The 24246-nt window shown below is 42.5% G+C and overlaps 1 protein-coding gene across 1 annotated transcript in view; it reads left to right on the top strand.

Moving 5' to 3' along the window:
* Window positions 1-10602: 10602 nt before the first annotated feature.
* Window positions 10603-24246, top strand: part of ACSL1 (acyl-CoA synthetase long chain family member 1) — a 38399-nt gene continuing 24755 nt past the window's right edge. The window contains 2 exon segments of the mRNA XM_033060377.1: window positions 10603-10730; window positions 19464-19691. Of these exon segments, the coding sequence (XP_032916268.1) occupies window positions 19497-19691 (195 nt within the window). The 5' untranslated portion in view covers window positions 10603-10730; window positions 19464-19496.

The following is a 24246-nucleotide window of genomic DNA, read 5'->3' as shown; positions in this document are numbered from 1 at the left end:
GCAGTGTTGTTTGAGGTCACAGGCCAGAGCAGTGCCATTATGGACCATAAAGCACTTGCCATGGAGCTGAAAATATTATCCCATTTTCTGGAAAGTTTATTAGCTATTGGAAATATTTTTTGCACTTTTTTTTTAAACAGTTCATTTTAAATTTCTAATTTCTCTAATTTTTATCAGCTAATTTCTAAATTGTTATTGAAAAGTTACCTCTGCTTTACGTTTGCCAGTTTGGGTGTGTTAGCCAAAGAGAGCAGAGGGAAGTTTGCATTTGAAATGGGAAAGAGCCTATGCAACCTGCACATTATGGGATATGGAACTTTTTACCACATTTGAGATTTGCTGAGAAATTTTGGAGTTTGTGCTTTCACTCTAGGACACTCTGGGCTGTATTTAACCTTGTTGGCATGCAGTTAACAACCTAAGAATCAAAACAGGTGAGCAAAGGCTTCCTTGTCTGGGCTTATGAAATAATTTTCAGCTTGTCATTAATTCTGTCAAGCCAAACTGGTATCTGTTGCAATCTTCAATAACTTGTGCCAAATCATATTTTCAACCCTTAATAATTTCATCTAGGAGTCTGTTTTAATCTTACTTTGGGTTTTGTTGGGTTTTTAAAAAAATGTTCTCAGTGCTCAAAACTAATATCCCTGTGTCATCATTCTCCATAGTCATATCAGGAAATTAAAATTTAAAAAAAACCCAAACAAATCTGCCTAAATGTGTGCGGTTTTAAAAATTCTGTCAGCAAATGCTTATGTAATGGAAACTGCATGAGTAACTACAGCAGTACCTGCTACCATGCAGGTGAACTGGCAATGTGAAGTCAGTTTCCTTCCTGGGCAGCTGGAACGCACGGGCTTCTCCATGACCTTGGGGTGAGCCTTGCCACCTGTTGCCCTTTTACAAAAGTAGACTGTGCCAGCCAGCAAGAGCCAGCACTGACCTCTTTGGGGAGAAGCAAGCAGAGCTCAGAAGGACAGTGAAGCAGCTTGGCAGAACAGTCTGGTTTGGAGCACGTGAAATGCTTGTGAGTGGGACAAGAGCCCCAGGCCTTACACAGTGCCAGCACAGCTCCTGCCTGCTGGCACTGCCAGCACCTGCACCTGGTACTGCCATTACCATGGCCAGATACACCAGGCACTGCTGCCTGCTGCTGCAGGGAGCCTGGGTTAAAATCGCTCTTTCAAAATGATTGCGTGTATGATTTCTCTTTAACTTCAAAAAACAAATAATGCATGGAGGATCAAATAGGAAAAGAAATCATAAAATGTTTATATAACTTGAAGTAAAATAATTGCATTTAGTTTAGCTAAAGTTTGGCTAGATCAATTTAAATAATTTTTATTTAAAATTAAACTTTAAGTCTGAACATAAAACCTTTGCTCTCTTCATCCATCATATTCACCTATTAATTTCTTAGCTTCTAACTCTGTTTACAGATCTCTTGCATATATGCAAGATATATATATATGCATACATATATATATATGCATTTATATATATACTGTCTTTTTGCCTTGTGGAGAAAGAATCATTATCTAAATAGTGACCCAGCTGCTGGGTTTTCTGTCTATATATCAGCATTCAGGCTGATAGTGATTCAAGACTCAGAAATACATACAAGACCTAGTCAGATAAAATTTGCATTATCACACAGAGGTTAAATAACCTTGAAGTAGGATCTGTCACTGTTTCACAGAAAAAAATACAAGGAATAAACTTGATGTACAGTAATTTCACGACCATAAGGCGCACCGGACTATAAGACGCACCCCCCGGGAGTCGGCAAATTTTGCAATTTTGCAGGTCAGATAAGGTGCACCGGACTATAAGGCGCACTTTTTTTTTTTCTTTCCAGCGAGGCTCCGCCCCCAGCTCCCCCTGCGCGGTTGCTGGCCGAGGCGCCGCCCCAACCCGGCAGCCATTGGCCCCTGGACCCGCCTGTATCCACTGCTCCGTGCGCTCCCCGGGGCTGGGGAATGCCCGCCACCGCTCCGTGCGGCGTCCCCGGGGCCGGAAAATGCACACCGCCGCTCCGTGCGGTGTCCCCGAGGCACCGCTGCTCCTGGAGTTCCCTGGTGCTCTGGGCGCCCCGATGCCGGCAGGCTCGCCCCGCGCCACCACTGCCCTGATTCCAGCGGCTTTCCCACCCCACGTGGCGGCCGCCCTGATGCCGGCAGGCCCGCCCCCTCTCCCACGGAGCCCCTCTCCCCTCACATCCTGACGCTGCTGCGGGGCCACTCCCCACTCACAGCCAGGCACATCCCTGCGGGACACCTCTGCCCTCACAGCCCAGCACAGCCCCGCGGGGCCACTCCCCCTCACAGCCCAGCCCTGCTGCGGGGCCACTCCCCTTCGCGGCTCGCACTTCCGAGTTGGCAAATTTTGCCACTTTGTCCATCAGATAAGGTGCACCGGACTATAAGGCACACTTCCGGTTTCAGGGGAAAGTTTTAGTCAAAAGGGTGCGCCTTATAGTCATGAAATTACTGTATTAATTTTTGAGACAGATAAAGTTTGAGGATTTTCTGTCTAGTAAATTTTTGCTGCTTCTAGATATTTCTAGACAGAGATTTTGAAAAATTGGTTTTCTAAAATACCAAAATGTAGGTGTCCATGAATGTTACATAAAAATAAAGCAAAGCAGTTCAAATAATAATTTTTAGTACCATCAGGTGATTTGTTACAAGAAGTAGTAGTTAAATATTCCTACAGGCCCATCTCTACATAGACAAATGGGAATTTCATTACCAGGATGCATAATAAAAGATATGTTTCCAAAGATAAATAAATGCCTTCTCATCACTCAAGAAGTTTTGCATCTTAAAATATAAGAAAACAAAATAGAGAATGAACTCTGCACCAGCTGGGGTGTGGTGTTACATGAGGCAGTGGAGGGTAGCATGGATGGCAGACCATGGCTGGAACAAGGAAAGATCAGTGATACCATAAAGTGAGAGCTCTCCAGTAGGTAATTGGACTGGTAGGTGTTCTAAGTGGGATGTGCTGGGGAAGCAGAAGAGATGGCCTGGACATCTCATGCTGTTCAGGAATGGGATAGGGAAGCTTAATTTCCAAGAACTACTTGGTGTCCCAGCCCTAAAAGTTCCTTGGGTTCATGCATGACAGTAGAGTTCCTGCTAGCCAGCATTCACCTGCAGGGAAACAGTGCCAATACCTGGTACCTATTTTGTGTAGACAACTGGATACATGTGCTACGGATAACTTGATTAATGGTGGTTTCTTACAACACAGACATGGCCAAAAAAATGCTTATTTTCCTCTTATAATCCATGTTTTACCAAGGAGAGGCATATTTAGCCTGTTTTTGATGTCTATTTCCCATAAATTCAAGTTTGTGTAGGCAGGTTTGCTATTCACAAGCCAGACCTATTTTTTTTCCATGCAGCAACTCTGTGAATCACCCCATTGCAGTGGAGGAAGGAGGGTGGAATTGTTTCCACACATTTTCAGAGACAATGCAGGTGATTGATGATGAAGGGCCTTGACAGGTTGTTCAGTTAATCCCTGAATTGGCTTTTATCCCAAATGAAGATGTAGTTTACTGACATATCTTGCTGTGGAATACTTTCAGGGCTGTATGATGATCTTATCCATATCCTTCAAGCCTTTTATTAAAAGTACCACAGCATTAACTTGTGAGCTGGCTCTATCTCTCTACCTGTCTAAACACTGCTTTGCACCGAAGCAGGAAGGAGCATGCAACCTCAGTTTTGTAGGTAAGAAGGAGCATTAACTAATACCTGAGCTACTCCAACTGCTAACCTGAGCTTCCTGCACTTAGTCCCTTGTTCCCATAGAAGCTAAGCACTGGAATGGGGCTTGCCACACATGGGAACTGTAAGTTTTTTCCAAAAACCCATGCTTTGGCATCAGTTTGTGCTCACAGGGGTGGCTCCTGTGCATCTTCCCCATTTGCTTAAGGTAGGCAGCTGATAACTTCCAATGCCTGCTTGTCCATTGTTTTGGTCTGGCATCTGCAAGCTTGATTTGTTTGGCATTTGATGGCCTGGGGCAGATGAGATGTGGTGGCAGCCTTTCAAAAGCAGAGCTCTGTTTACGCACACGGTTTAAGTGTTGTGACATAATGTTATATAAAAATGCAGTTGACAGGATTAATGTACATGTTTCAGTCTGCAGATGTGTTTTGTAAGAAATAAGAGGCTTTTTGGAATGCTAGGCATTTAATTTAAAATCAGAGCCTCAAAATCACTATATACAAGCTCTTGGCTTTGGGAGAAAGCTTGGTGCTCATTAATTCTTTCTGTTTTCCCTTGCTGACTCCTGTAGGCACTAGCATTGAGTTGGAGGAGCCCAGATAAATCCTTGCAATGGTGGAGCATGCTTTTTAGCTGACAGCTTTGGGGAGATGAGCACACTCAGACTGAGATATGCTTGAAAAGGAGATGTTCCTTGCCACAACATCTGGCCTGCTCCTGGGGCTGAACTTGGCTTGTCCATCAATTCTCATTAGAAATAGTTGCAAGGAGATGTGGGTATGTGAAGAACCTGAGAACATGCTGTGCATTTAGAGGTCATTGCTGGTGAGGGATATTCAGTATACTGTAGTCTGGCACTATCTGGGTTCTCCTGTTTGGTTTTGGTTTAAACATGTGCCAGTGAACTGTAAATTCTACTGAATAGAACAACTTACTCCTTTTGTCAGCCAGAAAAGATTGAGCGGAATATGTTTCAGCAGAAGATATGGTATTTTATTTTTGCATTTCTTCTTCACTTTGTTTCTTAGGGAGTCTAAACATAATAAATATTTAACTTCTGAGCTTTCTTGCTCTGATTATTTCTGTGTAATATTTTACTTGATATTCAGTTAACTAGATGGAACATTATTGTTGGTTCATCTATTTCAGCAATATAGCTTTATACATTTCAGTGTCTGTTCTCAAGTAGTGGTTAGAAGTAAAGAACATAAACTTTATCTCTTTTGTGTGATGCCTTTAACCCTCAAAAAGATTGATATATAGAGGAATAGTGATTGGGGAAAATTTTTACAACAGAAAAGGTCATCAAGTTGGCTTGTTCAAATTGTGTTGGCGTAAACAACCAGCAGAACATTCTTGTTATGTTTGTTGTTTCACTTAAATAATTTTCAAATTTGAAATGCTTTATGTTGATAATTTTGATGAAGTAAGTGGTGAACTTGCTGGTAAACTTGCTAGTAAACTTGCACATGTTTACAGCTTAGAGGAAGAAAGGAGTGTAAATGTAGCCTGTGAACCAAAGCTCAAAGAAAGAAAGACTGGCTGTAAATGAACTGTCACAATTTAGTCTGTTGCTGTTTTAGGCTGACTTTTCCAGTCCTGTGTCATTACATAGGTACCTTGTCATTCGAGGAAATAACATTTTTGTTAGCCTGACATAAGCAAGCTGAATCAGCTATGACCAGATTGTCTTGTTTTTACCGGACAGAATACTGTTTCCATAGGACTCCTCTGTCTCCTTCATATCTTCTGGATTCCAGCTGACACCTTAATGCTGTGCAAAAGGCAGTTCCTGTGTGCTGAGTGTGAGCTAAATGAGAGAGATGTTTTCCAGTTAGTGCAAAAGTTCTCAGAAGATCCCAAACCATAAGATACACATTTATCTTACAGGGGGTAGGGAGCAACAGAAGGAGAAATATTTGATAAACAGAGACAGTAATAGAAAGTGGAAGAAGTAGTAAACATAACTGAAACATCCTTCCTATATTAAAAAAAAATACAAAATCCTCAAAACCCAACAAAGTTATTACATGCTTAAAAACATGGAATTGCCATTTAAATTTGTTTTATAGTTTTTCTTCCTATTTTTTTTCCTGAAAAATCTGTCTAGATACCTTTTTGTATGTATGTATCTTTATGTATATATAATCCTTTCTGGTGTGCCATAGAAATGTCACAATTTTTTAATCTGTGCCTTTACACAGAGAATTTTGTAAACATTTGATTTTCCTGGTTAGGTATCTCAGTGTTCAGAAGACCTATATTTCATGGAACTCAATACACTCAGGACTTCCATACTTCCATCTTTCTGAGTTGAAGAGCTATTTAAGGCAATATACTGAGGGTGACTGAAGCAAGCTTTAGGCTGGCTCTATGCAGACCTTTATCTAGAGCCCTGCCATACAGCTCATTCATTAACTCGGTTTGTCTGAATTTGTTTTCATCCATGTGAAAAGAAGGCAGATGACTGTAGTCTGCAGGAATTCCTCTTCATATAGTTTTCATCTCTGGCCTAGGATGTTTCTTAGTTCTTACAGAGTTTTTTACTTCTGTACCTCTCTTACCTTTGGGACGTTTGCTGCACATCAAATATGATGTGTTGTTCCTTAGATGAAAATGCACTTGTATGATGATGACATAGATCAGGGTGAAAAATAGGCATAGAGATAACCAAATTCCGTTGTCCTCCACAAACCAGTTAATCTGTTGTAAGCCTACAGTATCTTATTCTAGTATCTTCTTCACACACTACTTTTTTATCCCAGATCTAGTTTTCATAGAATCACAGAATCATTTAGTTTGGAAAAGACCTCTGAGGTTAAATCCAACCATTATGCAACTGTCATATAACCTCAAACCTAGGTCCCCATGTCACCACTGCCTTTTGATATGTGGCTGGAATATGTGCACTTGCAGCCCAGAAAGCTGACCACATCCTAGGCTGCATCAAAAGAATAGTGGCCAGCAGGTCAAGGGAGGTGATGTATGTCCTAGCCTTGTCCTTGGTCCTAGTGCCGGCTCCTGCTGTTCCCCACTGGGCCCCACATGGACCCCAGACCTAACTTGTCACCTCAAATTGCCCAAGACTGTTGGTTAAACTTGTCTGGGTGGTCTGGGGGACATCAGAGCTCCTCGAGAAAAGCATTGCTTCTGCTCGAGTTGTCCTCAGGTCCTGCTGGTTCCTGACTCTGGAGGGACCCCACCCCCTTTCCTGCTCCCTGACGTTTCCTGTCAGTACTGACATTCCATTTCTCAAGTGTATGAAATCTACAAATGCAAAATGAACATTATTCCGTTTCTAACTAGGAAGAGGGTCATCAAAACATAAGTAACTATTCCTGCTCCATGGACCCAGTAGCTCATGGGTTTTAATTGCTATATACATTAGACATTTTTAACTGCTTATTTACATAACATTTCTTTGGTTTTTTTCTCTTGAGATTACACACAAGTGTTAGCAGATGTAGATACAGTATGGTAGAAGACTAAACAGTCTGTTTTGTGTAAAAATGATACACTTGGGATGGTTCTGAGATGATACACTTAGGATTACCCGATTCTATATGGTGATGTGCATACCCTGTAAAGAAAAATAAAAAGAGCAGAATTAAATAAAAACAAAACAGCAATGACAACCATTGCATATATATAGGAGCAGTACTCTAATGTCAATATTACAGGGAAAAGAAAATACCAAGCTGAAAATTCTATAATGTTCATATGCTGAAATGGAAATCCTTTGTTTTGGGTAATCTCTTTGTGGGGTAATTGCCCTGTTAACATCATGGTCCTGGAGAGAGGAAAATGGATTGATTTTTTTAAGGATCACCTTCTCCAAGCTCAGGAGTGTCTATCCCCACATGCACTCAAGCAGAGATGACTGGGGAAGCCACAGTGTGTCTCCATACAAAAGAAACATGGACATACTGGAAAGAGTGCAGTGAAGGGCCATGAATATGGTAAAGGGACTGGAATTTTTGTCATACGAGATGAGGCTAAGCCTCAAGGAGGGAAAACTTGGGGCTAGGGGAGAACCTTGCTAGTGTATAAATATCTATTTTGCATGGAAAGATGGAGGCAGACACTTCTTGGTGAAAGGACAAGAGGCCATGGACACAGACTAGAATACAGGGAACTCCCTTTGAACAACAAAGCCAGAATCTCCTTTTGGATGTCTTTATTTACTTACTTGGTTTATCTGATATACTTAATGAGCAGAATTCCTTAATGAAATGGGTTTAGATCCTGTATGCTCTGTACATCAATAAAAAGAGTTGGTGAAACCTCAAATATAGTTAAAATGTTTATGTAGTTGGTAAAGGGTCCTAGACCCTTCCTGATCCAAAGGAACACCTGGTTCCTTTGTTCCCCTGTGTAAGACAGTCCATTATTTTCATTGTAGATTTTGTTTATGCTCCTATTTCCCATGATGCCTGTGTATGTTTCCCTACACAGTTTGGTTGAGACTGGGTCCCTATCTTTTCTGATCTGCTGGCAAAAAGCTGATTTCAGAGAGTGATGTAGTCCCTGGATGTATAATGTGTGCGTCAAGGACCATCAGAAAGGTGATACCTGGCACTACTGAGATACCTATTTAAATATTGTGTAGCTTCTGAGATACCTATTTAGCTTTTGCAATTTCATATTGCTGACAGAAGTAATGAAAAAGTATGACACACAGAGGGAGAGAGATATTTTTTAGAGACTCTCCAGTGAAAGGCAAGAGAAAACCAGTTCACTAAAGTTTCTTGGGGAAAGCACTAAAATGTGGTTTATGGCCTTTAGAAACCCAGATGTGGAGAAACGTGCTAGTAAAGGATGAATTAGTATAGTATTATTATAAAATAATAATAAGCTTTGGTGTTTGGCAGATGGAACACAAATACATTCAGGACAAAGCACGAAATCACCAGTGCCTGAGATGGTGTACACAATTCTACTTTACTTGTTTCTTTCATCCAAAATCCTGAACAAAATGCAAAAATCATTTGGCAGAGCCTAGTTGTGTCTACATGAGCATGAAGGGTGGTGCAATAGGAGCGAAGCAGGACATCCCACCCATGGCAGAGCAGCTGATGTCCATGCTGCTTGTGCTCAGGGGCTTTACTCAAGTAGCTTTAGTGTGGTGCTAGAGACTCTGTGCCCACTATAGCAGCAGTCCGTGAGATGCACTACTGGATTATGAGCTTCCACTTCCTTTCCTGAGAAAGGAATTTATTTTGTATTTCTGAGCCACTCCATAGTGTGAACCAAGTGCAGTTACATGGGGACTATCAGCAACTTCAAATCGCCTTCCTCCTTTGTGCTAAAAAGTGAATATAGGCTCCTTCCTTTCTTAAAATGCTATTCTGCAGGAAGTCCTTTGCCTGGTATACTCCAGTATAAAGTGAAGTATTAGGAGACAGTAGCTACCTTTATATAAAATAAAAATACCTCCAGTAATTTATAGAATACTATATATATATATAAGTGTAAAGCCTTAACACCCCTACACACATTTAAAATAAATAATACCCAGGAAACATAGGGAAACTATGGCAATGCAGAATGTGCAATACAATGGGACTTTGACATATGAGCTGATGATTTACATGTCTAATGGTCTGACGCAGCACACAGCCAAACCAAAACCAGTTGAAATAACTTAACTGCCAACCAGAGGGGCCTGGACAGACTTGAGAGGTGGAGCCATGAACCTCATAGAGCTCAACAAGGCCAAGTGCAAGGTCCTGCACCTGGGTTGGGGCAATCCCAAGCATTAATACAGGCTGGGCAGAGAACAGATTGAGGTGTAGCCCTGGTGAGAAATTGGGTATGTTGGTGGATAAGAGGCTGGACACAAGCCAGCAAATGTGCACCTGCAGCCTAGAAAACCAAAGGTGTCCTGGGCTGCATCCAAAGGAGCATGGCCAGCAGGGCATGGGACAGGATTCTGCTCCTGCCCTGCTCTCATGAGACACCATCTGGAATACTAAATCCAGCTCTGGGGTCCTCAGCACAAGAAGGACATGGACCTCCTCAAGCAGGTCCAGAGGAGGGCCATGAAGATGATCAGGAACACCTCCTGTGAAGACAGGCTGAAAGAGCTGGGGTTCCTTAGCCTAGAGAAGGCTCTGGAGAAACAGTGCAGCAGCCTTCCAGTATCTGAAGGTAGGGTGTGGGGTCTGCAGGACAACTGGAGAAGGACTTTTTACAAGGGCATTGAGTGATAGGAAACGAGGTTATGGCTTTTAAAATGAAAGAGGGTAGGTTTAGAGTAGATCTGAACATGAAATTCTTTGCTGTGAGAGTTGTAAGACACCAGAACAGGTTGCCTGGCAAAGCTGTGGATTTCATGTCCCTGGAAATGTTCAAGGCCAGGTTAGATGAGGCTTTGAGCAACCTGGTGTAGTGAAAGGTGTCCCTGCCCACGGCAGAAGCATTAGAACTAGTCGATCATTAAAGTTCCTTCTGACCCAAACCGTTCTATGATTCTGTGAAATAGTTTGGCAGAGGTAAGCAACAAATTGCAACAAGGTCGTTGTCCTCTTCCAACACTTTCATACTGCAACATGCGTCCTTTTAGCATATTTATACCAGATGCAGGTGTCCTTTGGGAAGCCATAAGAAAGCTCTTCCTTTGCAAGCTGTCACCTCAGACCTGTAAGGCGTTAAGTGGCAGTAGTGTGCATATCTGTCATGTGTGCCCGCACCGTACAAAATTTCCACCGCCCTCCCCGCGGGTTTGTGTGAGTTACTGTGGGCAGGGACAGGGACAAGGGAGGGGGCAGGGACACGCGCAAGGAAAGGGAGGGACGGGAGGCAGGCGCGGAGAAGGCCGAGTCGCAGCGCCCGCCGGGCGGCGCGGACGGGCACAGGCGGAGGAGGCGGAGGCGGAGGAGAAGGCGGAGGCGGGCTCGGGACACGCACACGCCGCTCCCGCCGTGCTCAGCTTAAATAGGGCGGCGCTGGGGAGGCGCGTACAGCTGTGGTCGCTGCTGCTGCCTGGAGGTGAGCCGGGTTCGGGGGCACCGCTGCCGTCGGGGACGTGCCGCCGAGGGAGGCGGCCGGGCCTGCCGGAGCGGCCGCCGCGGGGCTGGGGTGGTCTGGTCTGGTCTGCGCGGCCGCTGTCACCGTGGGGCGGTCCCGTCCCATCCTGCCACCGGTCCCTGTAGGCTGTCTTTGCGGGGCCGCGGGGCTTTCCTTCCCGCCCCGCATGGGGATCAGCGTCCCCCGGAGCCAGCTCGGCTTCCCCTCGCACAAAAGCCTTCAGGAAAGCGTAGCTGTCTGTCTCCGGCCTCCCCCCGGCGCTGCGGCAGCTCGGGCTGGCCGGGCATTGTTCGGCGCCGGCTCTGCCCTGCAGCCCGGCTCGGCCCTGCAGCCCGGCTCGGCTCGGCCTGGCGCGGGGTGAGGGCTCGCTCGGGCCGAGCAGCAGGTAGCGGGCTGGGCAGCGCGGTGCTGCCTGCCGATCACGGGGCTTCACGTTCGTTTAGCTGCCCGACTTCGCCTTCAAGTAGGTTGTTCTTTCGGGAATGAATGCAGCATGTACTTGGTGCAGCTTTTATTTCTTCTTCTTTTAAAGCGGTTTAGAGTGCGTATGGAAATGCAGCGTGAGCCAAACTGGCCTAAAATGGAAGGTTGAGTCGCTTTGACTTTGCAGGCCTCCTCTGCTGCTAGGTAGGACTTGCAGTGCTACAGCACAGAGATTTAGCCTGGTTACACGACGCTTTTGTTCTAGGATGCATACATTTCTTGTTCCTGTTGAACAGGAATTGCAACGCTTGAAGCCTTCTAAATTTCTAAAGGGCATGTCTGTGAGCTGTCTGGAGTATTACGGACACCCTCTAGACCACGTAATCTAAACATATGCCTCATTTGGTTTAGCATCTGAGATATGACGGTCAGGTCCTGTGATAGGAAAGAGCAGACCTGGTCCATGTGGATAAATAGATTTCCTTTTTCATCTGCGTTGCTTTACAGGGAATGATACACTCCTCTGAGTCTGATCAGGAGAGTTTGCTATTACCTTTTTGCTTTGGAACGTGCTCTCAAACTCACAGGCTGAGATTTTTGAGCCTCAGGATTTGGATCAGATTTCTTGGATCACGAAATTGAGTATAAGAGGACATTGAGTTTACGGAAAAATACCTTTCTCTTCCCCTTGCAACAACAGCAGTGTTAATGCAAAAACTGATACACAGAGTTCTGTGCAGACCCTTGCTGTTAGTGCTTTCCTAAATTGTAAGGCTATGTAGCTTGCTTGTGTTGGAATGGGGAAATGTTTGAAAGATGGCTGATGGGAAAAATCTAAAGCTTCTCATTACAAGTCGCTGATGTGTGTAGTGTTATCAATTCAAAGTCTTGAGCAAACAGCTTTAGCCTAATCTGAAGACTGTATGATTACAATGAATTTGCAAAGGTAGCTTCTACCTTGGCCAACATGAGGCTGGAAGTAAGTCTTCAATTTTTGAGAAGGAAACCCCCAAGTAGCCTTTTGCTTCAAGGACAAATACGTGGTTGGTAGAAAAACCAAACCAGCAATTTAAAATTGAAGGAGCGACAGCTTTGGCATGCTTTTGTGGATAAGTGACTTGCCTATTTCTTGAGCAGAGTCTGTGTTGCTGGTTCTCCTCTATCTCATTGCTTCACTAGAAAGGAATACTTCATGGGATTTTTGGGAGGAGGCAGAGGTGGGTTGTACCTTCCCTGTTTTTTGTGTTGCTCTCCAGTGGGACGGAGTAAAATGTTTCTTTTTCTTATCCCTGCAAGGAAACACTTTTACTAATGTTAACAACAGAAGATAATAATAGGTTTTTGTGTTTTGTTTTTCTTGATAATATGGTTGATGGAATTGGGTAGACTGAAGAAGACTAATGGCATGAAAGTTTTTGAATGTGCAGCAGAGACAAGAGACATGTTCTGACCCAGTGGATACATTGCTTGATAAATTGGGCTTCTAGCCGGCTTACAATCAGACTGTCTGCCAGATCCTGCTTCCCTGCTATGCTAAATTGAAGTGCAGATATGTTGAATATTTTGCTATGGTAAATACAACCAGTGGTAACTCCCTAGAAATCATCACAATTAAGGGGGGTGATGGTTTATTCACTGGTGAATGGTTTTGTGGGGGAGTTTACAATGCTGTGTGGCTCAGGGAGGCTCTGCTGTACAGCATTGACCTTTCAGGCTGTAGCCTAAACCCTGTGTGTGGATGTGGAGCTTGCATTTCTGTAGTTCCCACCTGATTCCTGAAACAAGGACACTTGATAGCACAAGGCTTCTACCTTCTTGCTCCCTTTCATGTTGAGAGTTACTCATCTCCACTCATATGATTCCCTGCCCCTGGCAGGGAGTTTGGAACTAGATAATCTTTAAGGTCTTTTTCAACCCAAACCATTCTTTGATAGTAAAATACTTCTTTTTTGGCTAGGATTTGAATGTTACTAGTACTGATAGTTTGCTCAAAACTGATTGAAAACAGCTTGCATGATTTTATAGAGATGTAGAGGAAAAATTGATTTTGCTTTTGTGGTTGAACCATTTAAGTGCTGTAGCAGAAGTGCATGATGAACTATTTCCAGAAGAGGATTCTCCCTTTTTTATGAATTACTGTTCTTGAACCCGAAACTCTTAAGCTTTTTAGTTTGATTAGTTTGATACCATGTACCACGTTCTGGAAATTTGGCTTCTGCAATAACAACCTGGTAAGGTTGAATTGGTTTCCTAGGAAAGCAAGAAGAAAATGCTCACTATCACTGACTTGGAGTAGATGCAGGCATGCTTTAATACCTGAGGTCAAAAGGTTGCTCTGTTTGTCATACTATTTTTGAACTGCTGGTGTTGGGAGGCCACTCAGTGGACCAATTGCTTCTCATAAGTACTTACTGATCTTCCAGTCTCAGAGTGTTAAGGGTTATGTTTTTTGTAACCTTCTGGATGTAAACACTATCTAGTGTGATGCAGCGGGGCTTAATGTGCCTGGCCCAGGTTGTCTTCTGTGAGAGTTCAGGTATCAGAAGTATGAGTGAGAAACTCCTCACAGTCTCAAGTGAGCACTTAAACCATGCATTAGTTTGATACTGCATACTGGGCTTTCTGAACAGTAGCCTTTTCCGGGGAGGAGTAGAATAAGTAAATTGATGCAATCTACTCAAGCCGAGTAGATCATACCACAGGAAAGCTGTTGAGTTCTGTAGGGTGGTTTTCATCTAAACAGTACTTTGAATTACACTAGATTGACAGAGTAGTACCATGATATACTTGTAAATCACAGTTGCAGGAGTGCAGTTCTAATGGATAGCAGCACAGGCTAAAAGTAAATATTTGTAGGCATCTTACCTGGTTTTCAGAGATGAAAACTGGTAACACTGCTTAGTGACATGTTGTATATGTATATAGGCATGGATTAAAGGTAACTTAAATTGATCATTCTCTGAAAGGTTTTAGTGGTAAGTGTTGGTTTTCCTTTATACGCAAGGGTACCAAATGTTGTTGGAGGACTGTAATTGCACAAAAGGCATTGAGCAGATTCTTGTCACATGTTTCAACTCCTGAACTTGAATAAACTCCAGTGACCTCACCAGTGTGCACTCAAATTACTTACTGGACATCACTGAGAGGCAAGAATCCAGGTGGAGTTCCACTTGATTGGAAGGGGACTGAGGCCAAATGTCTCAGGACAGGCCTGTGACTTTCCTTGTTGATGTGAACAGAACCTTGACACACTAGTTTTAGATTTAGTGTTCCTTAAAGGTGACAGAAGTCTTAACTTTGATTGCAGTTTATGAAGTAAGTCACTGTGGCCTAACTTAGGGTCTGAATCCAGCTTGTAGGTTGTTTTCCTCCAGTTCTGCCTTGGCCAAATGCAGGAACAGAGACTGAACCAGTAGAGGCAACCTGCACCCCAGTGCATGATGCCCCACGGTTGCTGAGAGCCTGAGGGAGCTGAAGAGGAGTTGGATGTGAAATGTGAGTATTAAGGACCTGGTAGTTCCTCCTGCCTGGGATGTGTTCCTTATTAACAGTTCTCTAGTTCTTTCCTGTTCACTCCTGCAGGAAGGTAAATGTGTCAGTTACTGCTTTAAAAGAAGCATTTATAACTCTCATGCTTGGCTGGGTGGACTAGGTGATTTTTGGGTAAGAGAATTTTTAAATGTTTTTTTAATTGGGGGGACCAGGTGAGGTGGAGGAGGAAGTCAAAGTAGTGGATTAGACAGTTAAATGTATTTGGTTTGTTCAGACAAATCACTGGCTGAGGAGTCATATGTGACTCCTCATATGACACGATAGGCTGCACCAGTTACAGTAGGCATCTTGCTGTCCTGTTTGTTACACTGGACTTAAACTGGGATTTCTCATTTGGATCTCAAATACCAAAGCTCCTTTGCTATATCTTGAAGGTGGTTGTGATTTCCTTGCTGGTTAGTTTGGCTATGTTGCAGGTGTTTGCAAGACCTCAGTCAGATTCCCCTCTGACTGCAGAACAGGTAGAAAATCCCAGTAGGACTTGCATGCAGTGTTTACAGTTTTGTGCTTAATGTGTAGTATTATAGTAGCCCACCCTCTTCTCCAGCGGTGATGGTGTTTCCTTCTGGGATGGCTCTCTGGTCATTGAGATGAAAGGTGATCTAGCTGAGAACTACCATCATAAATAATACAGAAAAGATGGTGTTTGCCAGATCACCTCCCTTGTGCCTGCTTGGCCAGTGTGGAGAGCATGTGTCTGGGACAGGTTGGACCGACTCAAATTTAAGGTGATTGTAAATGCACTCTGAGATTAGGATTATGTATTCTATTCAGACAAAGGGATTTCTCAGGTTAATAGCCAAAGCTATTTGTTCTACCTTTTTTATATGTAATAAAGGAGCTAGAACATAATTCTGCACTTACTCTTTCAAAGGCTGAGTGGAGAAAGGCTTAAGGAAAAAATGAGATCCATGGGAGCTGTGTAGTGTAACCTGTAAGAGGAAGAAAAAAACCAGCCTGCAGTGTAGTGCAGCTACAGTGCAACAGGTAGCTGTCAGGACAGCTCAAAGGTATGTGGGTGGCTGGATCCCTGTTTCAGCATATCATAATGAAAACATCTTAGTGCTGTATTGCTCATAATAAGAGATGGGCAACTTGTCTTGTAGATTTCTCCTCCCTGCAAGAGGCTGTAGAAATAACACAGCCTGTTCTTTTATACCATGTGATGGACCTGCCTTTATGGCAGTGCTAGTGTCATCTAAATATTAGAATAGAGAGAAAGAAAGGCCATTGGTTCTTGGCGTTGTTTTCTTTGCCATACAGAAGCTGACGGCTGCTCTCCTGTTCTCTTCCGTTGCACTCGAACGATGTCTGGATATGGATAGACAATAGGCAGGCTGCTGCCCACTGTAAATAGACCATTGTACGCTGAGAGTAGGAGCAGCAAAGAACTGCAGAGCCCTGCCAACTTGGGTCATTGCCTTGAGATACTGGCTGTGCTGTAAAGAATGAGTCTTGGGTGCTGCAGGGTGTGTGTGTGTGAGCAGAGAGAGTTGGCTTTGTCTGAAACTTAGGGAATTCCTTAGCCAAATTGATATGGTGAGTTCAGAGGGGTGCCTTTATGGGCTGCACTGAGGGAGGTAATCAAGACAGATAGTTGTTCTGAAGCAGTTTTGCCTCGTTACCCAAACTTTCCCTTTGGTCTTTTAGGAAAAAGACCAAGATCCACTGATTGCATAGAGGAAAAAAGTGCTTTTGACCTCAAATGTCAATTCTGCTCTTTCCCCCCCTACATGTAGCAATCTGAGTATTACAGACTGGTACTTTTCATTTGGCATCTTCTTCCTTTCAGTCTTCAGCTGTGTCTCACACTGGGGCTTAGTTTTAGTCTGTTCCTTGTGTTCCAGATCCTGCTTGGTAAGAAGGAATTGCAGGACTAGAATTTGTGAAGAGAGCATGGCTTTTTTTACTTGTCTTGTGTGAGCAAACTTTGCTGGGCCCTTCCTTGAGGAAAACAACTGAAAGCCAGATGCAAACTCTACTGCAAAGATCTTTGTATCTCAGTGTGGAGGCTCTAAACCATTCTCCTTGGTCATGATAAAAACCCAGGATGTCTGTTGTTGGAACATGAGCCAAGTAAATACTGAGATGACTTGAGGGCTGGAAGGCATTGAAGCCTCTTTTCCTGCCGGGGTATATTTGGATGCATATGTTAAGTGTGTGAATTCATCTTGGCTTCACCTGGCTTTGCCCTAAATGCAGAAGACAAGAGCTCATATGACTTAACAGATAGTGTTAAAGCTTGGAATTGCTTAGTTTTGCAGAAAACTCTCTCTTCATCTTGTTTTTTGTGTGGATGAGGCAGAAGGTATAATAAGATATTATCTCAATGTAAACATAAGCAGCAAAGTATCATTGTATACCTGATATCTTGAGCAGTTATATCACAAGTTAAGTTTTATGTTGTAGGTTTCTCTAGAAACAACTGGTCAAGGAAATGAAAAGCAGAGATGTGCATGTCTTTTCACCCAGGCTGAAATCATAGCCGATCTTTCACTATAATGGGACTGTTGTGTGAATTAAATGATGTTTACTTCAGCTCTTGTTACCTGTAAAGGCATCACAGCCTTTTGAGTAATTCAAATTACATTGCATTACTAAATCATAGTGTGTGTGCAGGACACTTCATGACTAATGAAGACAGGAAAGCAGTTTTAAAAATCAAAGGTGCTCATTGTGGAGCTTGAGGAAAGAGCTAAACTTGCTCTTAGCCATTACAGACATCACAGACCCCCTTGTCTAGTTTCATAACACAGTGTCTATGATAAATGTGGAATTAACTTTTAAGTCCAGACTTTCTTGTTGGTGTATGAGGTTTTTTTATTCTTACTGTTCAACTCTGTATAGTAAAACTTGAGTAGTTTTCACACCTGCAGTGTTAATGAACATTATTAGGTGCATAAAAAGCGAATGCGTGGTGGTTGTAACTGTTAAGTCAGTAACTGATTCTTTTCCAAAAAAAAAGGAAGATTAAGAGCTTGTTTATATATTCAGTTCATCTCTACCTTCTATTACTACAGCCTGATGTGGCTTTTGTGGATTTTGATGATAGTCTGCTGCATATCACTGTGTAAATAACAAAGGCATTTCTGTAGTGGCCCTGCACAGTCGAGGTGATGCAGCCCTGTGCCCTATGGCTGTGCCAGAAAAGTGGGGGAGAGAGAGCAGTGCCTGCTGGCTGGGGATTACTCCATGGGTAACATGACTGTTCCAGAGATGGAGCTTGATTCCATCCTGACATTGTGCCCATCTGTGACCTTGCTTTAGCCTGTCCTGTTAACATTGTGAAAGCGTTGGCCCTTTGAACCAATTTTATTACTATTTTGCTGTCTTTAGCAAATCTTGTCCAAACACTGGTTAGACTTTTGTGAACTAGACCACGTTTCTGTTGTCTGGCTGAGTAATTGATTGCAGCAGTCAAGATTTCAAGGTCAGACTGTAAACTGGAGACTTTCTTGTAGAAATATGAAATTGGATGTAGTCTTAAAACTTTAACGGGCAGAATTAAGTTTATGCGTCTCATATGCCACCATCCTGCAGCGCTGGCTCCTTACACAGTATGTTTTAGCTGTTAGCTACGTCTTTTGACATTCTCTAGGACCTTTATTTAATTCTGGTGTCCATAGGAAATGGCTGGGACCGAAGTTACCTGAGTAACTGCACCTCTTTGTTCCCGGCGCTGGCGGGAGGCGTTGCCCGGCGCGGCCGAGCCGGGGTCCCGCGGGCGCCCTTGAGCGCGGTGGGGTGAGCGCTGCGGGCCGGGCGCTGCCGCCTGCCATTGGCCCCGCGCGGGCCGGCTGCTCCCGCTCACCTCTCACCCACTGGGCATCGCCCGGGGGGCTGCCATGTGACACACGTCCCGGGAGACCTTGGCTCTAGAGGAGAGCACCAGCTGAGCTGACTGCAATCCGTTTTTTTTCTGCAGCTGGTTCTTGCTGTGGAATATCCGTGTCAGTGAGTGCTGGCAGGGAGCAGCCTCTTCCAGCTCTTCTGTGTGAACGTGACAAATCAAATGTGCTTCCTGTGCTTCATTATATTGCTGCGTGCTGCTGCCTTGAGCCTCATTTACCGCTGCTTTAGTCTGCCTCATGACCAAAGATAAATTACTGGCGTGGCGCTGGGAGAAATAGGAAACTTGCTAAGTACCACGGAGGAGCTGTGGGAGGATATTGGCTTTGAAAGCAGCTTGCTGTACTGACCGTTCTGTGCATGTCTGAAAGGAGAGTAGAAAAGAGTTTATTTTATTGGACTTAGAATAGCAAGAGTACGATTTTTCCTTTCCTATAGGATTGAGATGCTCTGTTACATGCAGGCAAGATAATGTGTCTGCCCTTCATTTCCCGGACTCCCCTGCTTGATGATTAACTGTTTAAACAATCTTAAAGTACATCTACTCTACAAATAACTATTTTACATTTGTGAAATTCTCTCCTTTAAGAAAAGGTCATCTTTTAGTTTTAAATTTGAGTGCAGTCTCTGTTGAAAGCAATACTAATAGCCTGAAGAAATTCCCTGTTCTCAGCCCCACTTTTTTCTAGAGTATGAACTAATAATTGCTTGCTTACTTAATTGCAGCACAAATATCTAAAGATATTGCCTGCCCAGTGGCAGTTATTTTGATAGTGGAAACCACTGGGACAAAGCATACATTGCTGCCCTACAGCAACAGTGAACCAAAAGCAGATTTCAGATTTTTTTGTGCAACTTTCTTGCCAACAGATTCCAGCATTGGAACAACTGCACTGAACTGCAATGCAAGCACATGAGTTATTTAGATACCTACGAATGCCAGAACTTGGGGATGTCAGACAGTACGTGCGCACCCTTCCGACAAATACGCTGATGGGCTTCGGTGCTTTTGCCGCTCTCACGACCTACTGGTATGCAACAAGACCAAAAGCACTAAAACCACCATGCGATTTAGCAATGCAGTCTGTGGAAGTAGAGGTAAGTGCCACTTGATGGATGCTGTAGCTCACTGAAATTTGAACCCTAAATGCAGCATTGAGAGAGACCAAACACTTGACTTATGTTAGGGCTTTTCTCAACCTGTAGTGTGGGGAGAATACATTTCTGAAATGCGACTTGAACTCATTACTTTGGCTTTCTGAATTTGAAAACCAACTTGAGAGCTGAGGAAATAACTATCACAGAGAGACTACTGAGACAGCAACTGAGCTTCTGATCTCACTGGTGACAAAACTTGTTAATGTTAGAACTGGCATAGTGTAGGTTTCAGTTCCTGGCCACATGGTGACCTATTAAATTAGGTCTTGGGGTCAGAGTGTCTATGCTGATATATACTGATTAGGCTAATAACACTTCTGTTATTTTTAGTGTATAATAGCTGACACATGAGACTTTATATTGTGTTACAAGCATGAAGATGGTACTAATTGTCCTCAGATGATCTGTGGAAAGAAATAGTACTCTGCCAAGAGATCCCAGCCACAGAGTAAGTTGAAATTAAACCAGCCACCTGCTAAACTCTAGATATTTTAGCTTAGCTTTTGTCTTATGCTTTTTAAAAGCAGAGTTACTTTTAGGTGGTAGCATTTTAGAAGTGAAGTCAAAGACAAAAAGAGTCTAACTGGGAGAAACTGTTGCTTTACGAGCAAATATAGACAACTATTGATTGCAGTGCTGGTATTCCTGGGAGTTGTGGTTGTATTGATTCTCCTGCTCACTACAGAGTTGAATACTTAGTCTTTCAAGTGTGTTCTCTTTCTTCAGAATAGACATGGTGTTTTCTCCTTTTGAAGGAAGGAGAGTTTTGGAAGGTTGTGATCTTTAAGGGAGGTACTTAGAAAATGTAGAATTGCAAAGCTGACAGCCGCTTGCCTTACTCATGATAGTCAGAAACTACCACTATAGGTTTTATACACATATATATACACTCTTGGAACTGAGGTCTTCCTTTACACTAAATTCTATTGCTTGAATAGACAGCATCTAGTTGTTCTGTGTCAAATGAATCAACTTGACTGTTGTGCTGAAGAACAGATGTAATTGCAAACTGATGTAAACAAATGTGGCAGAGTTTGAGATTTACGGTAGGTGGACTTCATGAACGTCTGCAAACTCCTGCTGTTACTTCAAATTGGGCCCTTTTTTCAATGCTTCCTACTATTGAAATTGACGAATGAAACATTAGTTGGCCCCTCCATTCAATTAGTTTATTTCCCAATCTTCTCAGTGGGGTATACAGCAAGCTTAATGACATGTCATGTTAGTGTAGGAAATAATGGTCTACTACTAGAAGTACACAAAAAGGAAACAAAAATATGCACTTGCGATGTGATAATTGCCAAAAAAACCACCTATGTTCAAACCACATGTGTAGAGTAAGGATCTTGAAGTTGGATCTCATTTGCCTTGGTGAGCTTTTCCAATTCTGATAGCAGACACGTAGACTGGGTAGAATAGTTTTGTAAACCAGCACATCTAGCAGTGCAAGTTTTCCAACTGTGGAGTGTCTCATTTGGCAGTGTAGACTTCAGCAGATTTTGGGGGAGGCATTGTGTTATAAGATGGTAAGACAGTAGTTTTTAGCCATCCATAAATCCCATGACAAATGCTTATTTGTTTGAGACTCTTGACAGCAGTCTCAGTTCAGTGTCTTTACTTCTTCAAGTTAAATTACTTGTCACTGCTGGATTCTGAGATTGAAATCACTGGTGGTATGAGACTTCACTAAGCGACTTAATGCATCATTGATCCAATTACACTAATTGGCTCTCTGATCAGAGCAAGATAAGTATAACAGCATTATTTTTCAATGCCTCTTTAGGCTGAATAGTACTAAGACTTAAATGAGTGTGTTAGCATGTTGTAGTGATAAGAGCTCAAACTTAGAGGACATCTTGAAATGAGTAAGATCTGCCCAATTTTGTTTTCATTAAGGGCCGTATCTGAACTATTAATAAGTTTAAAATGGTTATCAAATGAGAATGTATTTTTGAATCAAATTTCAAGTGTCTCTTGGAGCTGCTACGTCTGTAACAGTGACAAGACTTTAATACAGTGCTGGGGATTCAGGTTCTCACTACATTTTACTTAAAATTTAACTTAATATACTCCATTTTCTTATTTATATGTTAAGATGGGTTGTCACTTCCACAAGGGGAAAAAATTAAATACTACAATTTTGCTATCTAATCTACATGTTAATTTACAGTAAGAAATTTGAACTAAGCTTCTACATAATTCTTACTTGTGACTTAACTTCTAGACACCAATGAAAATAAATGAAGTAATGGACTAGAGTAGGGTTTCTGCATGTTCTGGTAACATATTTTCATAACTTCATATGGGAGAAAGAAATTCCTATTTAATGTTGTTCCAGGTCACTTCCCCTCTCAGAAGTTTTGATTTGGTAGACCAGCACCCAGTGATCCATTTTAACCATTCCTAGATGAGCACAAAGATTGCCCATGTAGTTGAAAATGACAGCAAAGAGTTACTGAAGTGGCAGGGATACATTGCACTAGACCAGGGTGCCCAGAGCCTCTATCAGCCTGTCCTTGCACCCTTCCAGGGATGTCATCCACATCTGGATCTGTCTGCCTGTAGATTGTTCTTTCCACTGGTGACTAACAGCTGAATAACTTTGGCTGTTGATTTTGTGTGCAACTGCAATGCTGTCAAATATATTAAATCTTGCTTTAAAAACTTTTATTTGTCCCAACTTATGCTATGTAGAAGAATAGAATAGAAATAAATACTAGGATATCAGTATTTTCTAGGAGTAAGATTGGATTTGACTGGCTTTTTTGTTTCCTGAAGAAAAGATACTCAAATACAGAGAGAAGTATTCAACTCCTGAAAACTTTTAAGTCTTAAGTTCTTCCGATGCATTACTAGAATTCTAGCATTCCTTGTCGTTCAAGAATCACTTGAGTTCACATGTGCTTATCTCTCTATGAATGATCCGTTTTAGGTGCTGTATGCTTACCAAGGGAGTAAGCTCTATGCTTACTTAGGGAGTAGCACGCTTAAAATTATATGGCTGGTTTGAAAACTCTGGTTTGTGCTACTTGCTGCTCAGAATGAGTATGTTGGTGACCTAAGCACTTGCTAGTATACTTTCCCTCTCAGGTAAAGCGAAATTTCTCTCGTCTCTGAGGCATGGTGGCACCTGTAGTGTGTTTTGACATTACTGCTAATCCTAAGAAGCCTGTGTCAACAAGAAGCAAACCCATGGCTTGAACAAAAGCAGTTACTTTATATGACCTGAATAGACCCTGATAGACTAATATATGCTCTGTTATAGAGTAGTGTTTCCTTCAGATGCTGCTATTTGTAACCAATGCCAAGGTTTTAGGTAATGACTATGACTTGATGTGCAGTCGGTTAATTTCTTGCGAGTCCCTGAGCTGCTGCAAGGGCTGGTCTACACAGGGAACTTGAATCTCTTCTCAAATTAATCAGATTTTATTCCCTGGCTACTTTAAGAACATTTACTAAAACTGACAACCCTGCTTATCCCTTTACTGGATAGATTTATTAGATGCCATTCAACTAATGTGTGTGAAGTCAGCCAAACATTTGAGTCATGGGATTCGTATACCTGATGATAATGATAGTGATTTTTGAACAAAAAAGAATTTTGCTGCTAACAAAACTTTCCCTGATACTGCACAAACATTCTGAATAAGGACATTTGGACTAGATCTTAAAACAGTTGTTCTTGGTGCTTTCAAGCAAAATGTAGGTGAGTTCTGTTGCTTAGTAGATGAGTTAGTTTAGACCTTGCCTTATGCTTCTGGTTTGGCCTTTTGCGTATCTGGGAGTATTTCACTGCATCAATAACGTTGAAGTCCTTATGGCCTTCACACAAGGAGCTGGATGTTTTTTAAAAAAACCCTTTTATTCTAAGACTACTGAAAATCCAGTTAATTGTATTTTACTATGGGAGAAAGAACAAAGTAAGCAAAACTGAAAGTTGTTTGTTTCCCCTTACTAAAAACCCATAAGAACTGATAGGAACTTTTTGAACAGTAGTCAGAGTGTCTCTATTTTCAAAACAGTGCTATCAGTCTTACATCTAAGCAGTGTACTGTGTGATAACTCATCTTCAAATTTGGTTAGTGCCTCAGGCTCTAACAAAATTGCTTTTGTGGTGCTTTGTAATAGGACATGTAAACAAAACAGTAGTAGCCCACATGAGGAGAAACAAATACTTCTTGACTTTTTGCTGAGGAATGGTTTAGGATATTGTATTTCACCTGATGTAGGAATTACAGCATATCAGACATGGTACATGTGATACATTGCACTTGTTGATGTTACCTGTGGCCATGGTAACAAACTACATTGTGTGATCTTTCTTAGATTATCTCCAGAGTGGCAACACTGGGAAAATCTGTAAGATGACCTTGATTATCCAAGACCTGAGAAGCAAATTAAATAAAGCAAGCATTCTTGCTGTTCTTTCCAGGCAGAGACATGTACTAGTGATCTGTTAATTTCCTGTAGAGTAGATGTTGGTCCGAAAGCAAGT

Source organism: Catharus ustulatus, chromosome 5 (assembly GCF_009819885.2).
Source record: "Catharus ustulatus isolate bCatUst1 chromosome 5, bCatUst1.pri.v2, whole genome shotgun sequence".
Classification (NCBI taxonomy): domain Eukaryota; kingdom Metazoa; phylum Chordata; class Aves; order Passeriformes; family Turdidae; genus Catharus; species Catharus ustulatus.
This window is presented reverse-complemented; position numbering and strand designations above follow the sequence as displayed.